Raw genomic sequence first — 22,982 nt, forward strand, 5'->3', positions numbered from 1 at the left:
GGCAAAGTATGAAACCTTATCTAGAAGCAATTCAAGAAAGAGTGGGGAGGACAGCCAAATCGACCTTTCTCGATACCAGCCATCCTTTAGCTTGTTTTCTATCTCTGTCCTAGGTCCAGATATGTTGGTGATTACGTTGTTTTCTCTTCTTTTAGCCTCATACTAATTCAAAGATAATAATCAAAACACCCAGTAACATCAAATCCTTTCTCTCCTTACAAATGTATCTTCTTTTTCTGGACCCCTGCCTCGTTTAAATAAATGCCCAACCCTAAAAGCACAACTAACACCCCAACCCCTTAGACTGCAAAGCCATTTTCACAATCATAAAAACCCAGGTCAAGCTTTAAGCCCGGCCCTCCATGCTACCGACACAGAATGCCCTACCCCGCGTCTGTAGTAGTCCGACTATCCAATCAATCCAGTGTGATAGTTAACGTTCCACTAGCTGTCTACCAATCTTAGCCGAGGCGGTCTCCAGCTATACCCCAACACTAACTTCCTTAGGTTCGATGTAGCGCTCGGGCGCATAAAAGCGTGCATTTCAATGTGCGCCTCAATTCCATTAACATTCATCTCATTGACAATTACCATGGGTAGTATGCCTACCTTAACTCTCAGTGTCCTCGTTGGACTGGCAGGGGTGCTCTTATATATCCTTGGACGTTTAACCTATACTGACACCGAGCAAAACGTCCCCCTCCCACCAGGTCCGCCTCGCAAACCAATAATCGGAAATTTTCGTGATCTGCCGGCTTCAGGTGAGAAGGACTGGGTGCATTGGCTTAAGCATAAGGATCTTTACGGTAAATAAAATATTTCCCTCTCGCCCCAGCACACTGGTTTAGTGCTAACGTGTATACTAGGCCCTCTAAGCTCAATAACAATCTTCGGGCAAACAATCATCATTATAAACGATGCACGCATCGTATTCGATCTACTGGAGAAGCGCTCGAACATTTATTCCTCGAGACCGAGGATGGTGTTTGCGGGGGAGATGTATGCCATCATTCTCTTCCCTATTCCTATCGCTAAGTAGACTGACAAGTATATCCAGGATCGGCTGGGAAGATATCCTCGCAATGCAAGCATACAGCGATCCATTCCGCGCGTACCGAAAAGCCATGCATAAAGTGCTAGGGACGAAGAATTCAATCGCGCAGTTTAATAGCCTGCAGGAAGTAGAAGTTCGGCGGTTCCTATTGCGTGTTCTTGAGAAGCCGGGGGATTTGGTGAGGCATATTAGGACGTAAGTACATTTGCTCCTCCCTTCCATAACTAGTTGGAGCAATGGATTGGATGGTAACGAGATATCAGCGAGACCGGCGCCGTCATTCTCAAGATTGCATACGGGTACGATATTAACACTCGTGGTCCTGATCCGCTTGTCTCGCTTGCAAATGAGGCGCTCGAGAACTTCTCGGTTGCGGGGACGCCGGGGGCTTGGATTGTTGATGCTGTTCCGATCTGTAAGTGCTAGGTGCCCGGGCTACTCCTCCTACCTTATTTTTGGAGCTAACACAGAAAAGTGAAATATATCCCATCCTGGCTCCCAGGCGCAGGCTTTAAACGCACTGCCGCAAAATGGAGAGATAACCTCATAACCACAATCGAGAAGCCATACCGACTCGTCCAGAAGCAGATGAAGGAAGGAAAATACCCAGATTCGTACCTATCAAATTTACTCGAAGAGGCTCGTGGCCGAACACTCACTGCAGATGAAGAAAAAGTCATAAAATGGAGCGCAGGGTCGTTGTATACCGGTGGCGCGGACACTGTACGCCCCTGTCCCTCCCCATTGTCTCCATTATCATATCATCAACTGATACAGCTACCAAGACCGTCTCAACTCTCTCAACATTCTTCCTCGCCATGTCCCTCTACCCCGAAGTCCAAAAACGTGCGCAGCAAGAACTCGATGCCGTTCTTGGTTCCGCAACACTCCCTACATTCGTAGATAGACCTAAACTCCCCTACATCGAAGCCATCGTCAAGGAAGCACTAAGATGGCATCCCGTCGCACCAATGGGGATCCCGCATATGTGTAGCAAGGATGATGTTTATGAGGGGCTTAGGATCCCGGGTGGTGCGATTGTTATGGCTAATATTTGGTTTGTCTTGTCTTGTCCTCTCCCTCTCCTTGTTCAGGTGTAGAGATGAAATGTTGATGGAGTATGAAATGCAGGGCATTCACGCACGACGCAAAAACATACCCCAACCCCGAAAAGTTCGATCCAACTCGCTTCCTCCCTTCCAAGGGCAACGGCAAAGAACCCCAACCAGACCCGCACAATCTGACATTCGGATTTGGGCGTCGGATCTGCCCCGGCCGGATATTAGCGGACTCGACTATCTTCATGAGTATTGCGCAGGCGCTTTCTGTGTTTGATATACGGTCCGGTGTAGATGAGAATGGGGAGTCGAGTGTTAAGGCGGAGTTTTTACCTGGTGTTATATCCCATCCTGTTCCGTTCACTTTGAGAATTACGCCGCGGAGTAGGGAGCATGAGGAGTTGGTGAGGAGGGTTGAGGTTGAGGTTCCGTTTGGGGAGGGTCATGCGGAGAGTTTAAAGGATGTTTGAACATATTGGATCCGTTTTCTTTTGCTCTAAGGTGGTTGATTAAGGGGCTCAGATGATGGATGCGCGTGGTAGGAGACCATACTATTGTGATATGTATGCATCCCGGTCCAGGATCCCATCGCCACCACTTTGTCCAACGAAAGATAGATAAAGCACCCGGATACTAGTAACATAAATATACCCTGATATAAGTGACTGCAACAAGTCATGTAATATTTGATTCACCTCTGTAAGATGCTTCTAAGTATATCTGTCAGATGCGAAGGAGATATCATGAGTGTGGCCGGTACCGCGAGCGGAGCATACAGGATCTTAGCCCGAGATTCATTCCGCTTGGAGTCTAGCAAAGAGGCTAGAAGAGATCACAATTTAATGGGTTCGGTTTACTCACAGAGAGTTAAGCCTATCGATGTTGACCAACGGGACCGGACCAAGACCTGGGAGCAGCCCTGATGTACCCGCCGATACGCTGTCTACAAATCGCGCCGGGCCCATCGGAACACGGGAGCAGCTACCTACCTATGCCTGGCTAACTTCCAAGCGTCTTAGCCTTAATAATTCTCATCATAGGCTAGCGCGGCCATATTGGAAAGAACCAGCGGGCCCAGAAGAAAAGCATGTCCTATGGTACATGGGCCGATAGTCCCGTCGAGAGACTTTCACTTCCCCAGCCAACTGCTCTCTCTCCCTTTCGCCCAGTATTAGCTCTATATACTGCACCATATGTTGGTCAAGTTGACGGCCTGAAAGGCTCCACGCGGTCCTACTTCAATTCCTATGGAAGCATTCCGTCCGCTCGGCGTACCGATGGGCGGCCCTCACGGCTCGCTCTTTCGGCGATGCAGATTGATTTCTCTCAATACATATAATCAAAAACACGACGACAATCTACGCCACTCATATAGCTTCTGGCATGGCTAGGTACCACTTGACCTCACTCGTCCACGGCCTAGTCCCGCCACGGCACTACACTTTCCTCCCTACTCCCTCGACACAGCCCTAGCCATCGAGGAAAACTCACCCGATTGGCGCCCAGAGAATCGCCACACACCCTCAACGAGCGCAATCAGCGCTTAATGAGATAGTCTGTGAATCTAGCTGCCTGATGGAGTGGATCCAATGTCTCTCTCTTCTGCTATCTGTATGGAAGGCACTGCCCCGATGGTCTGATCGTGTGTGGATGTTGAAGATAAGCTTATTTAGACTTCTTCAGTTTAAATATACAGTGCTTTGAGCATTTCATACATTTCAAAGAGTATAGAGATTGATTGCTGAAGGGTGGTGGGTTGTATACTTCCACTCTGGATATCGGAATGCTGCGGATGGGTCACGTGCTCTCCTCCTCGCTGGGTATATCAATATCCGGGCTTCAATCAACGAAGAAACACAGTGAAAACAAACACAAAACCAAAAGTACAGATAGATCGAAAGAGACAGGCCCCCTCACGATCAGCGCGTGCCTCGTAACGAGGTATCCTCGTAGAGGAAGCAGGATGAAATCCTCGCATGGCGCGGGATCCAACCACGCACGATGACCGTTTCAGACGGGTCAAATCTGCAATAAAGGGAGCTATGACTCCAAGAGATTTGACTACTGTTAAGCTGCGGCATTTGGAAGCTTTCAGGCTTTCACAGGTCAGCGCTGGACAGGGCGGCTTATTCCGACATTAGCCGGTCTGACTCTGACGTGCTACGTAGGAATAAGACCGGGGTTGGAGAGGGGTCGCGCAGCACCATGACAAAAGAAGTGATATTGGCGACAGGGGAGTTGGAGACGGGTATAGAATTGAATGTATGGCCTCAGAACTGAGGGATAAATATCCATCGGAGAAGAGCGCAGGTTGCGATCGTCGGGTGGGGTTTCGATTTCTTAGTAGAACACTTGTACAGGGTCTGATGACGCAGCTCGATACTCTGCCGTTGCGCCACGGCCGTTGGAGTCGTCATCAGGGTCCTCACTTCTTCTAGTTCCTCTTCACCTTCGAAACCAAACTGAAATTCCGTTCAGGTCCAGATAGGGGGAGGAGGCATCAATACTCTGTAGCAACCGGATAACTATACGGCGCGGCTTTCTAAGCGGAAGCGGCCGGCTAAGTATGCGATGAAAATTGTGACAAGGCGGCACCAGGCGGAGTGAGCTTCCTGATCAGGTGGCCAGAGCTGCATGATCAATAAATTCGACCTAAAGGAATGACAGCTCGTAACTCTGGTCGACAGACAGGGCGACAGATGTCTCCGAGCCCGAGCCGACGCATCCCTATAGGGCAACGACCTGACGATGGAATGGACCCAACGGTCTCACGAACCAATAATGTGTTAATATAAGACAACTGCTGATCAAGCATTGTCGCCAAGACTGATGGGTGAAAATATTGTTCTTTACTTCCGAGACAACATTGTTGAGATCCAGAGATGGGGATGGAGTTCGTAGAGTATTTCAGATCTTGTAGGATGCCTCACTGCACAACCTGATATAAGCTATAGCAGTCTCGGTAATTCATGAGCTTTTATCAACAGCCTGTTGTCATCGGAACCCGGATGTCAGCGCAGCAACGTGGCTGGCATTGAGTCACCCAGGATCCGGCCCAGCCCTGCAGGAGTCCAGTCCGTCAGAGAGGGGCTGCTCTTTGACTATTCCATTCTTTCTCTGGATAATTCCTCATTTTCAGCAGTTTCCTCTAGCATCCGACTGATCCGGCGCCAATAGCCGCAGCGTCCAGATCTGGCTCCATAGCCCACTCATGCCACTCTTACTAACTGCCCAGGGCAGGTCATATGGCAAATCCGTATATCTCGGGCCGTGCGATGCGCTTCCTACCGCTGGTTCTGGCGGCCCTGGACAAAATGCGAAAATGAAAGGAAAATCTCGCACTAGCTCACGTATAAATTGCCTTGCGCCCGCTGAGCTGCCGGCGCGCCTTTTCCCCAGACTAACGTGATTGTTGACCCCAAGCTATAGATTCGCGCATTCTAGCTGTCGCATTGACGAGATTGTGATTGTTTGTATCGCCTGATTTTTTGAAGAGTAAGTCCGTCGCAATGGCTCAGACAGTGCGCCCATCGCATCAATCCGGGCGCAGCTCCGAAAGCTCCAGCTCTGTCGACGTCGTCGCGAATGAAAAACAGAAACTCGCAGGTATTCAGCTGTCGCAAGCAGACCTAAACAGCCTCCCAGATTTGCGCAACTCGGCGTCGCCCAAGCGATGGCGCACATTCTGGAAATCATTCCGCTACCTGCAGAATCTCACCCCGAAACAAGTCGACGATTTCATGGCCTCGTACATCATTTACAACCTCGATTGGTCGGATGAGAAGGCAATGGTCGAGACTCTGGGCCCGGAGTACCAGAGCAAGGTCGGCGACTGTCTACAGGCGTACTATGGCGTGCTTAACCATCTGTGCGCGCTTGGCGACGTCGAAAAGATGTACATCCCCCCATTCATGAGCGCAAAGGCGACTGTGCGCGAGAACCAATTGCTGTATGAGGAGAGCATTGCGCAAGACATTGGGTTAAAGAAGGGCGACAAGGTGTTGGATCTCGGGTGTGGCCGCGGTAGGGTCGCGGCGCATATGGCGCAGTACACCGGCGCAACAGTGACAGGCCTCAACATCGATCCCAACCAGGTCGCGCAAGCAAAGAAGTTCAACGAGTCGCTTGGTTTCGACAGCAACGCCTTCATTCAGCAGGACTTCAACTCCCTCCCGCTGCCCTTTGAGAACGATAGCTTCGACGCCTTCTATCAGATTCAGGCACTCAGTCTCTGCAAAGACCTCGGCGCCCTCTTCCGCGAAATCTACCGCATCGTCAAGCCGGGCTCACGCATCTCTCTCCTCGACTGGGTCAGCTTACCCGGGTACGAACCGTCGAACACCGAGCACGCCGAGCTTATGCGCCGCGTCAAGCCACTCATCGGAGCCGTTGGCACGCCGACACCAGAGATACTCGAGACTGCGCTGACGGAGGCTGGGTTCACTGTCATCAGATCTGATAACGCCAGTGTTGGTGACTTGCAGGCGCCGCTAATCGACAAGGTTGATCTGTACTTCCGCTCGATGCGCCAGGTTATACTGGGGTTGGTCAAGACGCATGTCCTGCCTAAGCACTTCAAGACCCTGATCAATCGGCTATGTCTCGATGGGCAGGCGTTTGTCAAGATGGACAAGATGAGGCTGGTCACGACGTCCTATCGCATCATCGCGCAGAAGCCACTGCAATAGACATGTTGACCTGAGGAACGTCGGCGTCATGGTATTGAGATCGCTCAGTTGGTAATCAAGAAAAGCTTTTTCCCTTGCCGTCCTGAGGGATCGTCGGCAGTTAATGGGTGCGAAGGGCAGGTGCAGGTTGTGGGGGGACCTGCCAGCAGCACTTGGGGCTGTTTCTGCAGTGTCGGGAAGGCGCGCCGCAAGTCACTGCAAAGAGTCTTTCAACTATTGAAGCTTGGAGTCTGTTGTCGCATTTTGTTTATAATTTGCTTTCTTTTCTTCGTTCGGGATACCCGGTGGGCAGTCCGATTACATTTCGAAATTTGTTCATAGAGGCGTACATAGAGTAATGATGTTGACATTGGGACAATGCGACGTGGACTCTGGAGAGAAAAAGAAGTCACTTCTCAGTTCTCACAGAAAGAATAAACCAAGCATGAGGCTACGCCAGGCTTATCTGACTCCAGCCACGAGGCCAGCACAAAGACAGCAAAGACAGCACGCCACAGGAACAGCGCCGACCCACCGGGCAGATCGCAGCCATCCGTTTGCCCACGTTGTCATGAACCCTGCCTGCACGTTCCAATTTTGTTCTGAATCGTGGAGATTAGAGCACCTGTTCCTGTTGCGCGACTACGATGGGCTGTTGGGATTTGGGGCTGCTAGGCTTATTCGCATTACTTACATAGCGGGGGGCCTGCAAAGTCAATACTATACTTGTTGCGATTCTTGACTGCCTGACAGTGACTGGCGACTCCCACATGCCGATCAGACAGATCCGCACGATCGCCAATCTCCCCTCTGCTACTTCTAACCTTGTTGTCTAAAGCTGCCTTGTCCGCCACCATGAATCCGCACTCCCATCCATTTCCCCATGAGGCAGACGACTGGCCCCTCCCTGCCAGTCGCCGCGAAAGCACCGTGTCTTCGTCAACGCGCTCATCTGGCAGCTTGAGCTTTGTCTCCGAGCCGCCTTTTTCACCCTCGCTGAGTCCGTCTGTGTTTTCGTCGCCGGCTTCGCGACCGAGGGAGGGGTCTGTAAATGATGAAGTCGCCAGACTGTCCCTCAATCCGTCGGTTACAGTGTATGAGTCTCTCTGTTATACGATGCGACCGCTAATCTGTTGTCTCAGATCGTTTGTCCGAAGCGGTCGGTTGTTCAAGCTACGGTATACCTACATCAACATCCGCAAAGACTTTACGGGGGCCTTGAAATGTTTAGAGCTCGGCGGGGGTGTTGGGCAGCAGAATGCCTTTTTGCATAGCTGTGCGTCCTCACTTCTTTGCAGAGTGATATTTACTGACATGTCTCAGTCAACGCAACGCGCCTCCCCGTCCCACACCTCGAACACCCCAAACTCAACAACGAACCGTCCCTCCGCATCTCCTTCCTCGACGAGCAGACCGTCCAAACCGGCTCAACGGTCTTTGCAACACAGCTCTCCTACAACTTTGAAGACTGGAATGGTACCTACCTCTACCTCTACCTCCCGCGACCGAGACCTTTACAGAGCCCAGCTGAATCAACCAGATTGCCTACAGTTCCAAGAACTCATCCTCGCCTCGAAACTCGTCTTCATTGCCGGCATCGCAGAAGCAAAATCCAAGGGCCGCGGCGAGGAATGTATCAGCCAGAACCTGCGTATTCTGCGCGGCCATAGCGGGAAACTAGTCATGATCTTCTTTGCGAATTCGCAGCGCAAGGAGCGGAAGAGATATGTTTCTATCCCACGTGCGTGCTACCTATCTACCTTAAAACTTATGGGACGGCTGATACTAGGGTAACCATGGTTCTTCAGTCAGCTGCATCGACAGCGTCACCCCTGGGAAGAATACCCGGCGCCCGGTAGTTCTCCAGCTCCAGCCAAATTTCGACCACCTTGCTCAGATGAAGACGCTTCAGATTCAATTTCTGGACGGCGAAGGTAGGCCCAGCAATCGCATCCACTGACACCGTTACTGTCGAGACACCGGGCGGTTTGACCTTCAACTAAATTGCGCAATGCGCTAATGTGTGAGAATTGTCTAGATCAGCGAGCGTTTTGCCAGTTTCTGGCTGAGAACAACCGGTGATTGGGTGGGGGGGTTGATACGGATGTCATGGCCGAGTCTTTCATTTGCAATTTCGTCTAATTTAGCATGGATACCAGGTTGTTTTGGGTTTGGGCGTTTGTCGGTCGGGTTTCAGGTTACTACCCTTTTATGTATCTATAATAATCTCATAATAATGGCATGAGTGATGAGTTATGGTACGCCATCCAGAGAACCCAGGTCTTTGACTCCAATCGCGCCAGGTGACTGACACTGACACTGACAGTGAAAGTAAAAGTGAAAATGACACCAGAGGCTCAGCGACATTGAACGAGCCCAACTCTTTCATTGATTGACAAGGTTGAGCTGATTACAGTCATCCCGTGGACCTAACGGACGTCTCTCAGGGCTCAGCAGGGGCACGTGGGGCAGATATTGGTTCCTGGCGCTTTTAAGGTCCACGGCCCACCACCCCGGGAGCTACCTTAGTCTGCATCTCTTGTCCAATTATATAGAAGGTGCATGCACGAGCTCTGTGCTATTGTGTTTGACTTTGGTGTCCTGCTCTCTCTTTGATGGGATTCTTGCATTGTTACTGAACCCCCACCTACTTTGACTTTGCCTACGGAGGACCCCGCCGCCATGCATCCCATCCCATCGGATTATCTCGATCAGTCCAGGTCCCCGTGGCTGTCGCAACGTGGGACTGGACTGGACTAGTATCGAGAAGTGAGAACGTGGGAGTGCGAGGGCTGTGGGCTGATCTAGGCTAGACCAAGTGCTGGCTGGGCTAATTATCAGTGACACTAATCTGACTGATACCTTCGAAATCTTCGAGAAGAAACCTTGTCCTACCCAGTCTACTCCTCGTTCTTGTCCTTGTCTTTGATCTCTTGTATTTGTTCACTTCTTGGCTATATCGCTTCCGCCGTAGCGCGTCCGATGGATGCTTGCATTGCTTGACGGTCTTGTCTTGTCTTGTCTTGTCTTGTCTTCTTGGTTTATACCGTATCTCTGTCTCAGAATTGCCACTAGTATTGAGGGTCATTCGCCATCATGAGCAAGTTCCGTTCGAGGCTGTATAAGACGGATCGGGCGAGGGACTTTGAGCATGAGCAGGTACCTATCTCACTCTCCTCTACCAAGCTGAACAATTCCAGTCAAGAGTCAGGCGATGCTGATTTACCTTATCCATTGTAGGACCGCCACGTACGCACCCGCCAAATCTACGAAACCATCGACCGCCAGTCCTTCCAGTGGGTAGTTGTCCTCGTCGCGGGCGTCGGGTTCTTCCTAGATGGGTACACTGTCAGCACCATCCCACCACTCTCACCTCCAACCCCCAAACCGAACACCATATTAACAAATAATTCGTGACCAGCTCTTCGCAAGCAACATCGCCCTCCCCATGATCGCCTACGTCTACTGGCAAACCGACACCTCCTCGTTCCGGCTCACATGCATCAACATCGCCACATTAGCCGGCACACTCCTAGGCCAAGTCCTCTTCGGGTATCTGGCTGACAGAAACGGGCGGAAGAAAATGTACGGCGTTGAACTAGCACTTCTTATTGCGTCGACGCTTGGGGTGGCGATGTCGAGTACGGGGGAGCATGGGAGCATGAGTGTTTTTGCGTGGTTGGTTTGGTGGAGGTTTCTTGTTGGTGTTGGGGTTGGGGCGGATTATCCGCTGAGTGCGGTTATTACGTCTGAGTATGTTTCCTTCCTTCCTTACTGTTTTGTTCTGCAGCGCGAGAGTCAGACTAATGGAGTGATGAGTGTAGGTTCGCACCAACCCGCCACCGAGCACGCATGATCGCCTCCGTCTTCTTCATGCAGCCCCTCGGCCAAATAGCAGGCAACCTCGTCAGCCTCATCGTGGTCGTCGTCTCCAAAAAGCAAGGATACGACGATATAACACGCACAGTCGACATAATGTGGCGATGGATAATAGGTCTCGGTACAGTCCCCGGCATAATCGCAACGCTCTTCCGCTTCGCCATCCCCGAGAGTCCGCGGTACCTCCTTGAAATCGAAGACGACCCCGTGCAAGCTGAATTTGACGCGACGACACTCTTCGCGGACCCATCAGCACCTGGAACAAGTACGGGTCCAACATCATCCGAAATAGACGAGAACCTCAGCAATCCATTTAACAGCATTAATCTCATCGCACCATGGAACGATATCACCCTCCCCTCACCCGCAATACCAACGACGAATTCCGTGTCTTATACACTGCATTCCATCGACGAAGCCCATCGAGACACCGACCCCCTCGAACTCACCTCCATCGATATCCACGGCCGAAGCCCCAGCTACACACCCAGCAATTCAACCCTGCAACCCGCAACCCTAAACGCGCACTGGCGCCTCACGCACCGCGACATAGTCCAATACTTCTGGGCCGAAGGAAACTGGCGCACATTAGCAGCAACATCTCTCTCGTGGCTATTGCTCGATTTCGGATTCTACGGGATCGGCCTATCAAGTCCGCAATTCCTCGCGAAGACATGGGACTCTCTTAATTTGTCAGGACCAGCCCCGCCCTGGATGACGGATGATTCAGGGAAGACAGACATATTCGCCATGTTCCGCGATACGTCCATCCACGCACTTATCATCCTCAACGCGGGGAGTTTTATCGGTGGTGTATTACTGCTGTTAACAATCCATAAACTCGATCGCGTCGCGTTACAGAAATACGGCTTCCTGGCATTAGCAGCGCACTTTATTGCGCTTGGATCAATGTTTATTACCGTGCACAAGGAAGGACCCGTTGCTGTAACGCTGTACATCATCGGACAGATCCTATTTAATTTCGGGCCGAACGCAACGACATATATTATCCCCGCGGAGATATTTCCGACGAGATATCGCGCAACATGTCACGGTATTAGTGCGGGAGCAGGCAAACTCGGTTCAATACTTACGCAGGTGTTGTCAGCGTACTATAAATTCGGCACCGGGCCAGGCGATGATCAAACCATTCGGCATGGGTACATGCTTATTGTGTTTAGTGCTTGTATGGTTCTTGGGGCCGGGGTGACGCATTTTTGGATTCCGCCTGTGCAGAGGCGAGTTTTGAGTGAGGATATTAAGGAACGCGGTAGTGGGAAGGCGAGGGGGAAGGTTTGGGGGGGACGCACGGAGACACTGGAGACGCTAGGGTTTGGGAGGAGGGGGTGGAAGAGTCGGTTTGCGGGGATTCGACGGTGATGCTTACTTCCTGTTCTTGTTGTTTGTTAAGATAGATGTGTTATGCGATATGGGTTATGGTTTGTTTGATTATGTATATAAGGTTGTTTAGATTTGTGGATAGATACCCAATTTCTGTATAGCTTCAATTGGCTGTTCGGTAGAACATATTTGATGGTAGACAAAAAGCTGGGCATTACTTGGCTCAGAGCTTGATTAGTGGTTAGTCCAGAGGTACTTAAGTGAAGGGCAAAAAAAAGACAAAAAGCAAATGCATCATCCGTGAATCGAACACGGGCCTCATCGATGGCAACGATGAATTCTACCACTAGACCAATGATGCTAGTTGTTGAAAAACGTTAATAAATATTGTTTTATAATCTCAATCAGCTTACATGCTAAAATGAGGCACTCCTGCCTGCTATCGATCTCCAGCACGAGGCGAAGTAAGCTCATGGCTCGAAACGAATTGCTTTTTGCTTTACAGTATGGAATATACTCTTGTCTGTCTGTCTGTCTCTTGCATTAAAACTGGTTAATACTGTCCTAAATCCTAGATTCCGTGTTGCCCTCACTGCACACGGTGATTATATATTTCTGTCCCAGTCTCCTCTCGCGTTCTTACTCCAGGTCTATACAAAAGATGACCGAATGCGAGACTTCTAACCTATACGGAATCTGGAGCCGGATTTTCAAATCGCTAAGCCACTGCGTTACCCGACCATATGAGGCACTGCATCGGAATCGCGCCCGATGAGGTCATCTATACCTATTTTACTGGACGATAACAGAGCAAGAGTAGGAGGCCTTAAAAGTACTGCCTTCTTGGTACTATAAGCGTCTACCACTGAAATGTACTTCCCTTAAGGTTCAAAGGTAGTTGCGAATGTAGTAACTTCATGCGCTCGCCCGAACAGGCGTTCATCTCGTCATCGGATCTACTCCTGCTACTATACAGCATACATGTATAGGCATCAATCGAATCTTAAGCAACATGCTAACAGGGTATATAATCCAACGAACCAAACTCCATCCCAAACAGACCAACAAATCAAACCCACCCCTCCCCCCTCGCAACCCACAACGCACTACTCAAGATCAACGTGTACAGCCCCGCGCCTTGGCCCCCGCGGTTTTCTCCATCTAGGGCTGCCCATGTGCTGTCCCCCCCTGCAAATGCATCGCCCTCCAAGCCACCAACGCTGATTCCGCGCTTGGTTAGTTGCGCTAGCCAGCTCTTTCTCCCGGCTGTTAATGACGTCGTCTGACTTGAGCCAGAGAAAGATAGGACGAATCGATCGCCTTCGTCTTTTTCACTCGCACTCGCGCTTGAGCGCGACGGAGGCCTCTTCTCCCACGTAAAACAGATCTTAGTATGCCAATTCGATGACTCAAAGCTGTAAACGCCAGACCCCTTAACGCTAGCATCGAAGGATAGACCCGAGAGCGGGAAGAAGAGTTCTGCGTCTGGGGCTATGGCGTCCTTGGAGCGTGGTTTTGGTGATGTGTGGATTATTGAGACGATATCGTCTTCGATATCTCCGCCTTCTTCACGAGATGAACCTGGTGTTGCTTGTGTAGTCGAGTTCTTGCTCTTCCGTGATTTCGTCTTTCGCTCCGTTTCGTCGCCTGAACTTGGTCCCGAGCCTGTCCCAGATCCAGAAACATAACTGCCGCCGTCGCGAGAGGCAGAGGTCGTGGATGCGTATCCTGACCCTCCAGACCCAGAGCGCGGCTTCGTCCCATTCGTAAGCCCATCCCCATCAACAAATCCAACCCTCTTCCCCCGTCTCAAATGCGCAAACTCCTCGCTCTGAGTAAGATATAGATCCCGCCCATGGACCTTGCGACACGTATTCCCACCTTCGCGACCCGGTACAGAAATCGTCTTCCCGAACGTCCCCGGCTGATACAGTTCCAATATCGGGATTGCACGCGTAGCGCGCGATCGGGACGAAGTTTGTAACTGTTGGATCTGGAGAAGGAGGCGCGGCGAGAGACGGATGCGTTTGTTACTTGTTGATTTTGGGGGTGGGAGTGCGAGGGGGAATGTTTGGGGTGGAATTGGGGTTGGAGAGCTGGAGCTGGAGGAGTGCGCTGGGGTGGTTTCTGTAGGGCTGAGAAATGTTAGATTGGACAGTCTTAGAGGTAAGGGGGAGGGGCGGGAAATGGGAATATAGGTAGGTGAAGAGCTTACTTTGTCCCACAACTAGAGACTGAATTCCCGCGGTTTGATCTGGGCATTCTGTCTGGTTGTTGTATATCTCAAGTTCGATTCAAGACGAAGTTGATGCTCAAGGCCAACTCAGGAGTCAGGAGTTAAGTTGAAGTAAGTCGCACAAAAAAGCTTATGGTCTGAAGTGAGGTGACACAGTCAGACTATAAGTAATTAAGTAAACAACCTACACAACAACTAATTAGCAAAAGTAAGCCACGGCATCCGTCATCCGTCATGGGTCTCTCTCACTGGGTCTAGTATAAGCCTCGAGCTCGGATCTGGGCGCTGCACAGCCGGCCTGAGCCCTGGGGAACAGCAGCAAACGAATTGTCGGTAGAATAAGATGACCGACGGCCCACGGGGCAACTCAAGTCCAAAGTCGAAAAGGGAAGTCAGCCTTACGACCTATCTGGAATGGAGCTTGAAATTGGAAGTCAATAGTTCGGTCGTTGGGGCCGTTAGCTCGAGCTTGCTGAGGTGCGATCGGAACTGAACTCCTTGAGTCTCTGGTAGAAGCATAGTGAACAAGAACACGAACAAAGCGTTTATAAGTAAATCTACAAAACATCGCAGCCTAGAAATAGACCCTACTATGCTTCTATAAGAATACGACTCGGACTCGCCCTACAAAGTTCCTTACGAAGTAGGCAATCATGGCGATCGGGGACCCTCACTCATTCTATTTCTCACCGAGTCCAGACGCAGGACGGGGAGGATTGGCAGTGTCAGTGTCAGACGAACAGAAAAAGAAGCCATTTCGTGCGCTAAGCGTTAGGGGACCCATCGTGCCATCCTTACAGCGAGTTAAGAAGGCCAGCTCGTATTCGTGTCGAGGTTGTAAGGGGTGTGATTGGGTAGACGGTAAGCTTGATTTTGTTGCTTTTGGGCGGTCGTTTTCGTGTTCGTTTTATCTTCCGAGAGGACTTTACTTTAGATGCGATGGATTCATGTTGCTGCAAGGATTTTATTGTTGCCTGGTCTTGGTCTTGGTCTTGGTCTTGGTCTTGGTGCCAGTGGGCCGGGATTTTCTCGGAGTGCACGGATACGAGTACGAGTGCCATGGTGTGCCATGCTGAATGCAGACGCATTGAACAAGGGTCTTCAAGGCTTCCAAAATAGAAAACAAGTCAATTGAGGGGAGAATAGATTCATCAACGAGGCTCAATTCAGAGCATACATAGAGCGGAGTGGGTATCAAACATCAAACATAAACGCTAATAATACACAGCCCCGATCGCCGAGAGCAACACAGTCAACGGCAGTCAGCACTATCCTCCGACTCCGACTCCGGGGGATATCATTCGGAGACGGATTCGGAGACGGATTCGGAGACGGACGTTGACTTAAATGTGGACGAGACGGGACGTAGGATACGGACGGGGAGTAGAAGACATCTGCACCTCAAATGCACAATTCTCGGGCCCCGGAAGTCGTTTTACCACCGACTATCCACGTCTCGCAACCGCATGTGGCCATTCACCCACCGATCATGCAACGGCTGCACCGTTATGCCTCTCTGTCTCGCCGCCTCGTATAACCGCTCGCATGCGGCCCGGGCCTCAGCGAGCTCGGCCTCGGGCGGGGTATCCAAATTCAAAAACCACGCATTGTCTGCTTTGCTGTAGTGATAATCCAGCACAATAGCAAGTCTCTCGAGCTTTGGAAGGAATGAGTCCGAACTAAATGCGCCCACCCACTCTTCAAACTCATTTGAGCGACCGAATGACAGCGGGCCACGGAATTGTAGCGTCGTAAGATTCGGCGGAAGATTTTTACATAGCGACGGCAAGGTCGTAGGTTCCTTGAATATCTCACCAATGAAAAGATTCAGCGTCTGCAAGCCTGTCAACTTCGACAAACTCTGCAAGAAGATTTCATCAGACGCACAATCAAGATCGTCTGGGATCTCCGTCGAGCGCAGCGTCAGCGACGTGATACCATCCACGACATGCGACAGGCTAGCGTACATGCGCAGGAACGTATCGAGCGCATCATTCTCGATGATCTCCAGTGTGCGAAGCTGGCTCGTTTGTTTCCCGATCGGCTGATTCTCTGACTCAGGAGCGGGATGCGCGGCCGCGGCGCCCTCGAAGCCCAATCCACATGTATGGTTCAGGATAAGATGCTTGATCCGTCCTTGTAAGATATGCGGCGACTTTATGACCTCCCCGCAGGCATCGGCTAGTTGCATCTTCTCGATCGGCCAGTGCGTTGGTGTTCTCTTGTCGTTTAGATCTTCGTTCCATCCGGTAAACATCTCGAGTTCGCGCACGGCGGTGAAGTGGGCAGCTAGGATGTCCCATTCTGTATCGGAGGGAGTGTCTTCTGTTATGGAGAGGTTGGAGGCGTTCTTGGGAATATCCTTTAGCTGGGTGAGGAGAGCTTCGCGGTGAATTGAAGGGTTCTCGGTTTCATGGTGCGGGCCTTTCACGGTGATCTTGTGTTGGGTCTGGGGGAGGTGGTTCAGTGGAGTGGCATACTGGCGGGAGAGGATCCGGGGGAGGAGGGTGGGGAGGCTGCGGAGGCGGTTCTATAAAGGTGTTAGAAGCTGCCAAGTTCAGATACAGAGCTCTACATACACTTACCATGATGTCGTCGGGGGATCTGTGGTGTTGAAAGAAGAAGAAGATTGAGGCATGAGTATGACTGTAGGTTTACCCTGCGGCTGAGTCATCGTTCAGGGTCTGTGCCACTGAAAAATGTGCTCAAAGAAGTTGACATTATTTGATATTTACAAGTGAACCCTAACTCTCGTCAATGTTGAGCCTCTTGATAAGCTACGTAGAAGCACTGACTCTACACTCCAGTCTCCAACTGATAATTGAAAGAGTCCATCTCCAGCCTCAACCCACCAGACCCGCCTGTCAGAGGCTCAACCTATGAAAAAAGGGGCCAAGACCCTGACACCGGAACCTCCACCAGCTGAACCGTCCCAAGATCTTTCTTCACATATTCTGGACAGGGGTTCTTATCCTTGTCGTACCTGACATACAACCTCAGTCCTCCTCCTCATAACCAAACCTGCAAAAACCCTGCAATCAAACCCATCACGACCCTTACATCCCATCAGCAGCCTCTCCGAGCTCCCCCTCCAGCCCAACCCACTCAGTCCCTTCAGCTCGCCCATCCACCCCACATGGCACGCAAACTAGCCTCAGCCTGGGGGCCAGAAGGAACAACGCGATCCCGCATTGGTCGCTCTCAAACTCGCTTGCCTGCCTGAGTTGCGAGCTGCGAAATTGGCTTCGCCCCAATCTTCCCTCGCCTGGTCTGTGCAGGTCAGTCTGTGTTTTTTGGCCCCCGTGCCGTTGCCTTTTCCTTCTCCATCTTACATCTCCCCTCTCGTATCGCATTGCTGGACTTGTCTTGTGCGTTGAGCGATTCAACCCCCGAATCGATCGATACCCAACTACAACCGCGATCAACTATACTCGAGTCGGTGAGACTCATCAAACCGAAATGGCAGCCTGCTACGACCGCGACGGCAACGAGGACGTGACTCGCCTCCCCTGCTCCAACAACGGCACCCTCGCGCAATGCTGTAGCGACGGCGAGCTCTGCGCAAGCAACGGCCTCTGCGTCCGCACCGAAGACGACGGCGATACCTCCTACTGGCAAAACACATGCAGTGACCCGGACTGGATGGACGGGAACGTCACGACCTGTCCGACGCAGTGTATGGATATTCGAAGTAAGCCCACCACCTCACACTACCTTTCAACCGTTGAATTGGAATATGGCTGACTGGTATACTTTGTGCTACAGACGCAGGAAACGGCGTAACAGCCTGCGGCAGCGGAACCTGGTGCTGCACTGGCTTCAGCGGATGCGACTGCAACAACTCAACGCAGACATTCGAGCTTGACCCCGTGCGCATCGTGACGAGCGTAACAACCGCTTCATCAAGTACAACAACTTCAACTTCAACTTCATCAACGACCACCTCCTCAGCAACAGATACCCCAACATCAACACCAACCGACCCCTCAGATTCTGGCTCCTCCGGCGACAGCGACTCAAACCTCGGCGTTGGCCTCGGCGTCGGATTAGGAGTCGGTATCCCGCTTGTCCTCGGCGCGATCGTGGCGTTCTGGTTCTTTAGACGACGAAAGCGCGCTGCTGCTGGTGGGGCTGGTGATGCCGCTGCTACTGCCCCTCTTGCTGGTGCTGGTGGCATGGAGAATTATCAGCCCACGCCGCAGGATAAGCGGTTTGCGCAGCAGGAGGTTGATGCGGCACGGTATGCGCCACCGACGGAGTTACCTGCTAGACAGGCGACGCAGCATGTTGCGGAGTTGCAATGATTTTGCCTGTCTGGCTACGTGAGCGAAAGCGAGCAGGTTTGGAAAGGGATTGAGGGGTAGGATGGATGGATAGATGGATAGATGGAAATCTTGCATTTTCTGCATCTGTTGCATCATATATTGCATGACCTACGCTTGGATATTGATACCGATTGGTTTTTCCTATCTTTTATGTTATATTCTATGTTCTATTTATGTTTCCATGGAGCGGCTGTTTATACCATACCTATTTACTTTATATAATACACTGCAATGGTTTGAATGACTTTACTTGATGTGATTTTTCGGTCGCGTTTATTGTGAATCTTTAGAGTACCTTCTCTCTTCCTTGCTCAGTACGTTCTACCTTATCAGTTTCCGCGCATTCCCCCCCCCTTATGCAGCCACGGGCACGTCCGAGGGATAGATAGGTAGGTAGTATCGGAAATGGATGGAGAAGACCCACGATGTTCCATATTCCATACAACCCTTTTCCTTAGCGATCAACATCTGGCACCTCAATGTAATCTAAATAAAACAGTCTCATCCTTCTCTGAAGAACCAAGGCGCAAGTGCTGATTGGCCATATGTTTATCGCCTGAGCCCCTGCAGTAGATTGGATGGGTTCAGAACTGGAGGTTGAGGCTATGGTACACGGCCTTGCTTGGCGCAGGGGTGGTTGTATGGTGGTCTATACTTAGATCGGGAAGTATATTTATTCTTCGGATATGTTGTTGATATAGCCACGCCACAATCAGAGGATGCAACTCAGGAATAGAGTGACTGGCTGGAGGTGAATGGAAACCTATCAAGGGACTCAGGCCGAGGAGTCCCCATTCTGATGGATATCGGGCAACCCGCCCAAACATAGTGGTAGTCGTTGAAAGTGTCCAGCATAGTCATCCAAAGTATATACAAGTATCAATTAATCTAGTTCATCATAGTACAAATAATCTCACCTCATCCAATCAATCAGCCGTAGACTCAGTCAGAATCCAGATCTAATCTAAATAGCCAAAAACCCCAGTACCGCCCCAACAAAAGGGAACACGCCCCTCACCCCATTAAGAACCTTCCATTTACTCAACAACTCGCTAACCTCATCACTCCTCTTCTCCGCATTCGCACCAACACCCTCCGCCACACCGGCAAGCGTAGAATTAACACTGCTCATAGCAGCAAGCGTCCAAGGCACAATCCCCACCGTAACAACAGCCGCGGCAGCATACAACCAAGTCGCGTTCTTCGGACTCAGAACATCAACTGCCGCGCTGGTACCAGAGTGCGCTGTCCAAGCGAGATAACTGAATGCGGACGCTGTGAGGAGCGCGATCGGTGGGTTTTGGGCCTTGCCGGTGTTGTACATTGCGAGCCATTGGCGCGCGATTGTGGCCGGGGAGGGGGCGGGGGAGGATGAAAGGGAGGATTGCAGGGCGGGGATTGCGGAGAGGGTGTATGTTGAGATGTTTCCTACATGATACAAAAGGAAATGGTTAGCATAAGATCAGATTGAGATTAATTGAGATTGCTTTTCGATGGAGTTTCTTTGTCTGCCACTCCAACACCATTGGACAACAGAACCAAGAACAATGCAATGTCTCCATGCCTCGGCTGTGTAACGTCCAGTCGGGCCGCTTAAGCCTTCCAGACCGAACCAAGCTGGCGGTACCATAAGGAAAGACGACAAGACTTACCAGCTAGAAATGCAGCCCCCGTAAGACCAACGACCTGCGCGGCCCGAACACCAGGTGGGAATTGCGACATGACTGTTGCTTTTTGTAGTTTGTTTTTGAGAGTAAGATTATAGTGATAAGATAGTGATAGGATGATGAGTGACAGGGAGGGAATCCCCTGCTTAAATGACTGACTCTGACGCTTGCTGGGGTGCCAGCTTGTGGGGACGGGGAATCGGGTGACGTAGCGAGCTAACTAGGTCCTGGGCTGGTGTAATCGGATCAGACCATCTTGTTTCCTCATTCCTGTACGCTGTAAGCTGTACGCCATCCCGAGGGCCCTCCACAGGATGAGATTTTGTTTTTTGCGCTTTGTACCGTGTGTTACAAGGAGTCGATACCTTGCTTTCGAGAGGATCGTGCATGAACTACCTCTGCTGTTTCTCTGCTCCTTGAAGTTGATTCCAGAGTCTGGACGGGTGGAAGGCAGTGGGCCCACAATTGCAATCGCAATCGCAGTCGCAGCTTAATCGCGCCGTTGACCGACCGCGGAGTTTCGAGCCTCCGTACCCCGGCGCTTTCGTTTTGAGTACCATCTTCGAGTCGTGCAGGGATCAAGTAATGTATCGTGGTCCGGTCTAGCCGACAAATCTGTAAGACTCTTGCAGATGAATGTGAGTGATTGGGTCTGTAACCGCGGCAGAGGTCCTCCCGGGAGCAGCATCGGCGCCTTTACCTCCGAGTTCTTCGTATCTCTCTGTATGAGGCTTAAGCGGTGGGCACTGTTATCGGTCTAGAACGTTGGTGTAACCGAGGGACAGGACCCTGCTTATGCTGCTTTTTTGGGTGAGGTGCATCATGCATGGTCAGGTACAATTGTGATCACATCTCTGAGTCTCGATTTCCCTGGGTGTGATTGCTCTTAGGAATTAACGATCAAGGATGTGTGATAATACGTGCTGATTGCCCGGGATCTCAAATACTCAACCCTGGATCTCAAAAGTCGGCTGGAGGGGCTCGTACTATGTTGTGACTCGGTAATTCAAGAAGAGATCATCATAGCTATATTCAATTTCATTCCTATCATATAAAGGTCGTCATGACCTTTGAGGTCCTAATCTAGCATCGACCCTCTAAACGCTTGATGATCTCAAGCTCACCCTTACTCCTTATGGTGAGCAACAGGCGGATGAGGCGGCGCATCAAGCTGAGCCGACGCCGCGGTAAGCCAGACATCAGCATAGGTGTTGTTAATCGAGTACTCCCTGAAAATAAAGTTCATGGGGAAGCCGACATCAAAGTCCGACGCGGCATCAATCTCAGCGAGATCCTCCTGAGCCAACTGGATACCCAGGGCTTCAATGTTCGCCTTGAGGTGCTCGACCTTGCGCTGTCCGATGATGGGGAACACGTAGGGTGTTTTGTGCATTACGTAGGCGAGGGCCTGTCCACCAAACACTGATTAGACAAAGGAGAGATATAAAGAGGGAAAGAGGGTGGGCGAGGGGATATGGATGTGGATGTGACTTACAACCGCATGCAGCGTTCCCCCCTTCCGCTTCGCAACCTTCTCCAACGCATCCGAGATCTTAATATCCGTCTCACTCATCTCCGCACCACGGTTACTCGAGTCGCCCTGCGCCGCCTTCCTTGCCTCAGCAGTCTTAAACTTACCACCGCCCAGCGGCGCCCAAGGCGCAATACCCATGCCCTGGTCCTTACACATAGGAATGACCTCGCGCTCCATATCACGGAACCCGGCGTTCCACTTCCCCTGGTAGACGCTGAACGGCCTCAATCCATGAGCACGCGCGTAATCGTTCGCCTTGACGACTACCCACGCGGGGGTATCGCTCACACCAAGGTAGAGCACCTTCCCTGCTGTAATGAGGCTGTTGAGCCCGTGCATGACTTCTTCCACGCCGGTTGTGAAATCCCACCAGTGCAGGTAGAGGAGGTCAATGTAGTCTGTGCCGAGCTTCTTGAGGGAGTTGTCGACGGAGACGCGCATGGATTTGAAGGAGTTGCCGACGAAGTTGGATTGGATTGGTTGCGTGTCGCGGTGGGAGGTGCGGTATCCTGTTGTGTATTTTGTTGCTAGTCTACATACATATTCCTATTAGCGATTTGAGTAGAGAAAGGGTGAATGGGTGATTTGGGTGTAGACGTACACAATCTGGTCGCGGTTTCCGCGCTTCTGCAGCCATTCGCCGATCCATTTCTCGCTTTCTTCTTGTTGGTAGTTGTTTGCTCTGTTTCAATTAGCAATTCATCATTAATGATGCGGATGGTCAGGCATACGTGTCGATGAAGTTTCCGCCCGACTCGAAAAAGGCATCTAGCAGGGCAAAGGACTGCTCCTTGTTACACTCGCCCATAAACTCCTTCCTACTTCTGTTAGATTGGACTTTACAGAGTATAACCAGAATGCGTACCAGGAATCACCAAAGTTCATAGCACCCAGGCAAAGAGGAGAAACCTTGACACCAGCCGAGGGCGCAAGGACCCGGTGGTAGCCCAGGAGGGTAGGCGGCTTGGGAGCAGGAGCGAAGATAGACATTATGATTGTATGTAATTGACTTGGTAGTTGAATTGCTTTGTTCTTGAGATAACATAGACATGATCTTGGGGGCGCCGTCGCTTTAAATCACCCCTCAGCTACCACCGAGGTCCACGCCCAAGGTCCACAGAAGTGACGCGATGACGCCGAGGACCCAGATTGCTGAGAGCACAGAGTAACAGCTAGCGAGCGAAACGAGGGGAGCGAGGTTCCACTACAGCTACATTGTAT

At 51.1% G+C, this 22,982-nt stretch overlaps 11 protein-coding genes and 1 non-coding gene across 12 annotated transcripts; 7 read left to right on the top strand and 5 right to left on the bottom strand.

Moving 5' to 3' along the window:
* Positions 1-592: 592 nt before the first annotated feature.
* BDV14DRAFT_205583 (cytochrome P450) lies at positions 593-2,582 on the top strand (the record flags this gene model as incomplete). Its single annotated transcript, XM_073774758.1, has 7 exons — positions 593-806; positions 867-999; positions 1,058-1,249; positions 1,318-1,469; positions 1,530-1,777; positions 1,840-2,111; positions 2,186-2,582. 7 exons carry the CDS (start codon positions 593-595, stop codon positions 2,580-2,582), a joined length of 1,608 nt encoding a protein of 535 aa, XP_073622469.1.
* A 1,125-nt stretch (positions 2,583-3,707) lies between these two features.
* On the top strand, positions 3,708-4,633 carry BDV14DRAFT_184478 (uncharacterized protein). Its single transcript, XM_073770514.1, has one exon. It carries the CDS (start codon positions 3,896-3,898, stop codon positions 4,115-4,117), a length of 222 nt encoding a protein of 73 aa, XP_073622470.1. The 5' UTR covers positions 3,708-3,895; the 3' UTR covers positions 4,118-4,633.
* A 439-nt stretch (positions 4,634-5,072) lies between these two features.
* BDV14DRAFT_9402 (class I SAM-dependent methyltransferase) lies at positions 5,073-7,217 on the top strand. The gene has a single exon (XM_073777897.1). It carries the CDS (start codon positions 5,622-5,624, stop codon positions 6,798-6,800), a length of 1,179 nt encoding a protein of 392 aa, XP_073622471.1. The 5' UTR covers positions 5,073-5,621; the 3' UTR covers positions 6,801-7,217.
* On the top strand, positions 7,218-9,134 carry BDV14DRAFT_9419 (uncharacterized protein). Its single transcript, XM_073777898.1, has 7 exons — positions 7,218-7,873; positions 7,922-8,055; positions 8,103-8,255; positions 8,320-8,520; positions 8,588-8,713; positions 8,818-9,037; positions 9,106-9,134. Exons 1-6 carry the CDS (start codon positions 7,635-7,637, stop codon positions 8,859-8,861), a joined length of 897 nt encoding a protein of 298 aa, XP_073622472.1. The 5' UTR covers positions 7,218-7,634; the 3' UTR covers positions 8,862-9,037; positions 9,106-9,134.
* Positions 9,135-9,875: 741 nt separating this feature from the next.
* On the top strand, positions 9,876-12,038 carry BDV14DRAFT_205586 (phosphate transporter; the record flags this gene model as incomplete). The annotated part of the gene is made up of 4 exons (XM_073774759.1): positions 9,876-9,938; positions 10,020-10,127; positions 10,201-10,532; positions 10,604-12,038. 4 exons carry the CDS (start codon positions 9,876-9,878, stop codon positions 12,036-12,038), a joined length of 1,938 nt encoding a protein of 645 aa, XP_073622473.1.
* A 251-nt stretch (positions 12,039-12,289) lies between these two features.
* Positions 12,290-12,360, bottom strand: BDV14DRAFT_t139. Its single transcript has one exon. It is a non-coding gene; the product is annotated as a tRNA-Gly (tRNA).
* Positions 12,361-12,844: 484 nt separating this feature from the next.
* On the bottom strand, positions 12,845-14,404 carry BDV14DRAFT_9435 (uncharacterized protein). The gene is made up of 2 exons (XM_073777903.1): positions 14,215-14,404; positions 12,845-14,134 (listed from the first exon to the last, which is right to left on the bottom strand). The coding sequence occupies exons 1-2, from the start codon at positions 14,259-14,261 to the stop codon at positions 13,069-13,071; spliced, it is 1,113 nt and encodes a 370-aa protein (XP_073622474.1). The 5' UTR covers positions 14,262-14,404; the 3' UTR covers positions 12,845-13,068.
* Positions 14,405-14,847: 443 nt separating this feature from the next.
* On the top strand, positions 14,848-15,491 carry BDV14DRAFT_9448 (uncharacterized protein). Its single transcript, XM_073777906.1, has one exon. The coding sequence runs from the start codon at positions 14,889-14,891 to the stop codon at positions 15,309-15,311; it is 423 nt and encodes a 140-aa protein (XP_073622475.1). The 5' UTR covers positions 14,848-14,888; the 3' UTR covers positions 15,312-15,491.
* Positions 15,491-16,854, bottom strand: BDV14DRAFT_9526 (uncharacterized protein). The gene is made up of 2 exons (XM_073777913.1): positions 16,821-16,854; positions 15,491-16,684 (listed from the first exon to the last, which is right to left on the bottom strand). The coding sequence occupies exons 1-2, from the start codon at positions 16,821-16,823 to the stop codon at positions 15,671-15,673; spliced, it is 1,017 nt and encodes a 338-aa protein (XP_073622476.1). The 5' UTR covers positions 16,824-16,854; the 3' UTR covers positions 15,491-15,670.
* An 840-nt stretch (positions 16,855-17,694) lies between these two features.
* Positions 17,695-18,539, top strand: BDV14DRAFT_205589 (uncharacterized protein; the record flags this gene model as incomplete). The annotated part of the gene is made up of 2 exons (XM_073774760.1): positions 17,695-17,926; positions 18,001-18,539. 2 exons carry the CDS (start codon positions 17,695-17,697, stop codon positions 18,537-18,539), a joined length of 771 nt encoding a protein of 256 aa, XP_073622477.1.
* A 985-nt stretch (positions 18,540-19,524) lies between these two features.
* On the bottom strand, positions 19,525-20,282 carry BDV14DRAFT_205590 (DUF1772 domain-containing protein; the record flags this gene model as incomplete). The annotated part of the gene is made up of 2 exons (XM_073774761.1): positions 19,525-19,988; positions 20,213-20,282. 2 exons carry the CDS (start codon positions 20,280-20,282, stop codon positions 19,525-19,527), a joined length of 534 nt encoding a protein of 177 aa, XP_073622478.1.
* Positions 20,283-21,134: 852 nt separating this feature from the next.
* Positions 21,135-22,822, bottom strand: BDV14DRAFT_9439 (aldo/keto reductase). Its single transcript, XM_073777904.1, has 5 exons — positions 22,627-22,822; positions 22,493-22,579; positions 22,363-22,443; positions 21,723-22,293; positions 21,135-21,635 (listed from the first exon to the last, which is right to left on the bottom strand). Exons 1-5 carry the CDS (start codon positions 22,749-22,751, stop codon positions 21,354-21,356), a joined length of 1,146 nt encoding a protein of 381 aa, XP_073622479.1. The 5' UTR covers positions 22,752-22,822; the 3' UTR covers positions 21,135-21,353.
* Positions 22,823-22,982: the final 160 nt, after the last annotated feature.

Source organism: Aspergillus stella-maris (genome assembly GCF_047715825.1).
Source record: "Aspergillus stella-maris strain CBS 113639 unplaced genomic scaffold BDV14scaffold_100, whole genome shotgun sequence".
NCBI classification, from domain to species: Eukaryota; Fungi; Ascomycota; class Eurotiomycetes; order Eurotiales; family Aspergillaceae; genus Aspergillus; species Aspergillus stella-maris.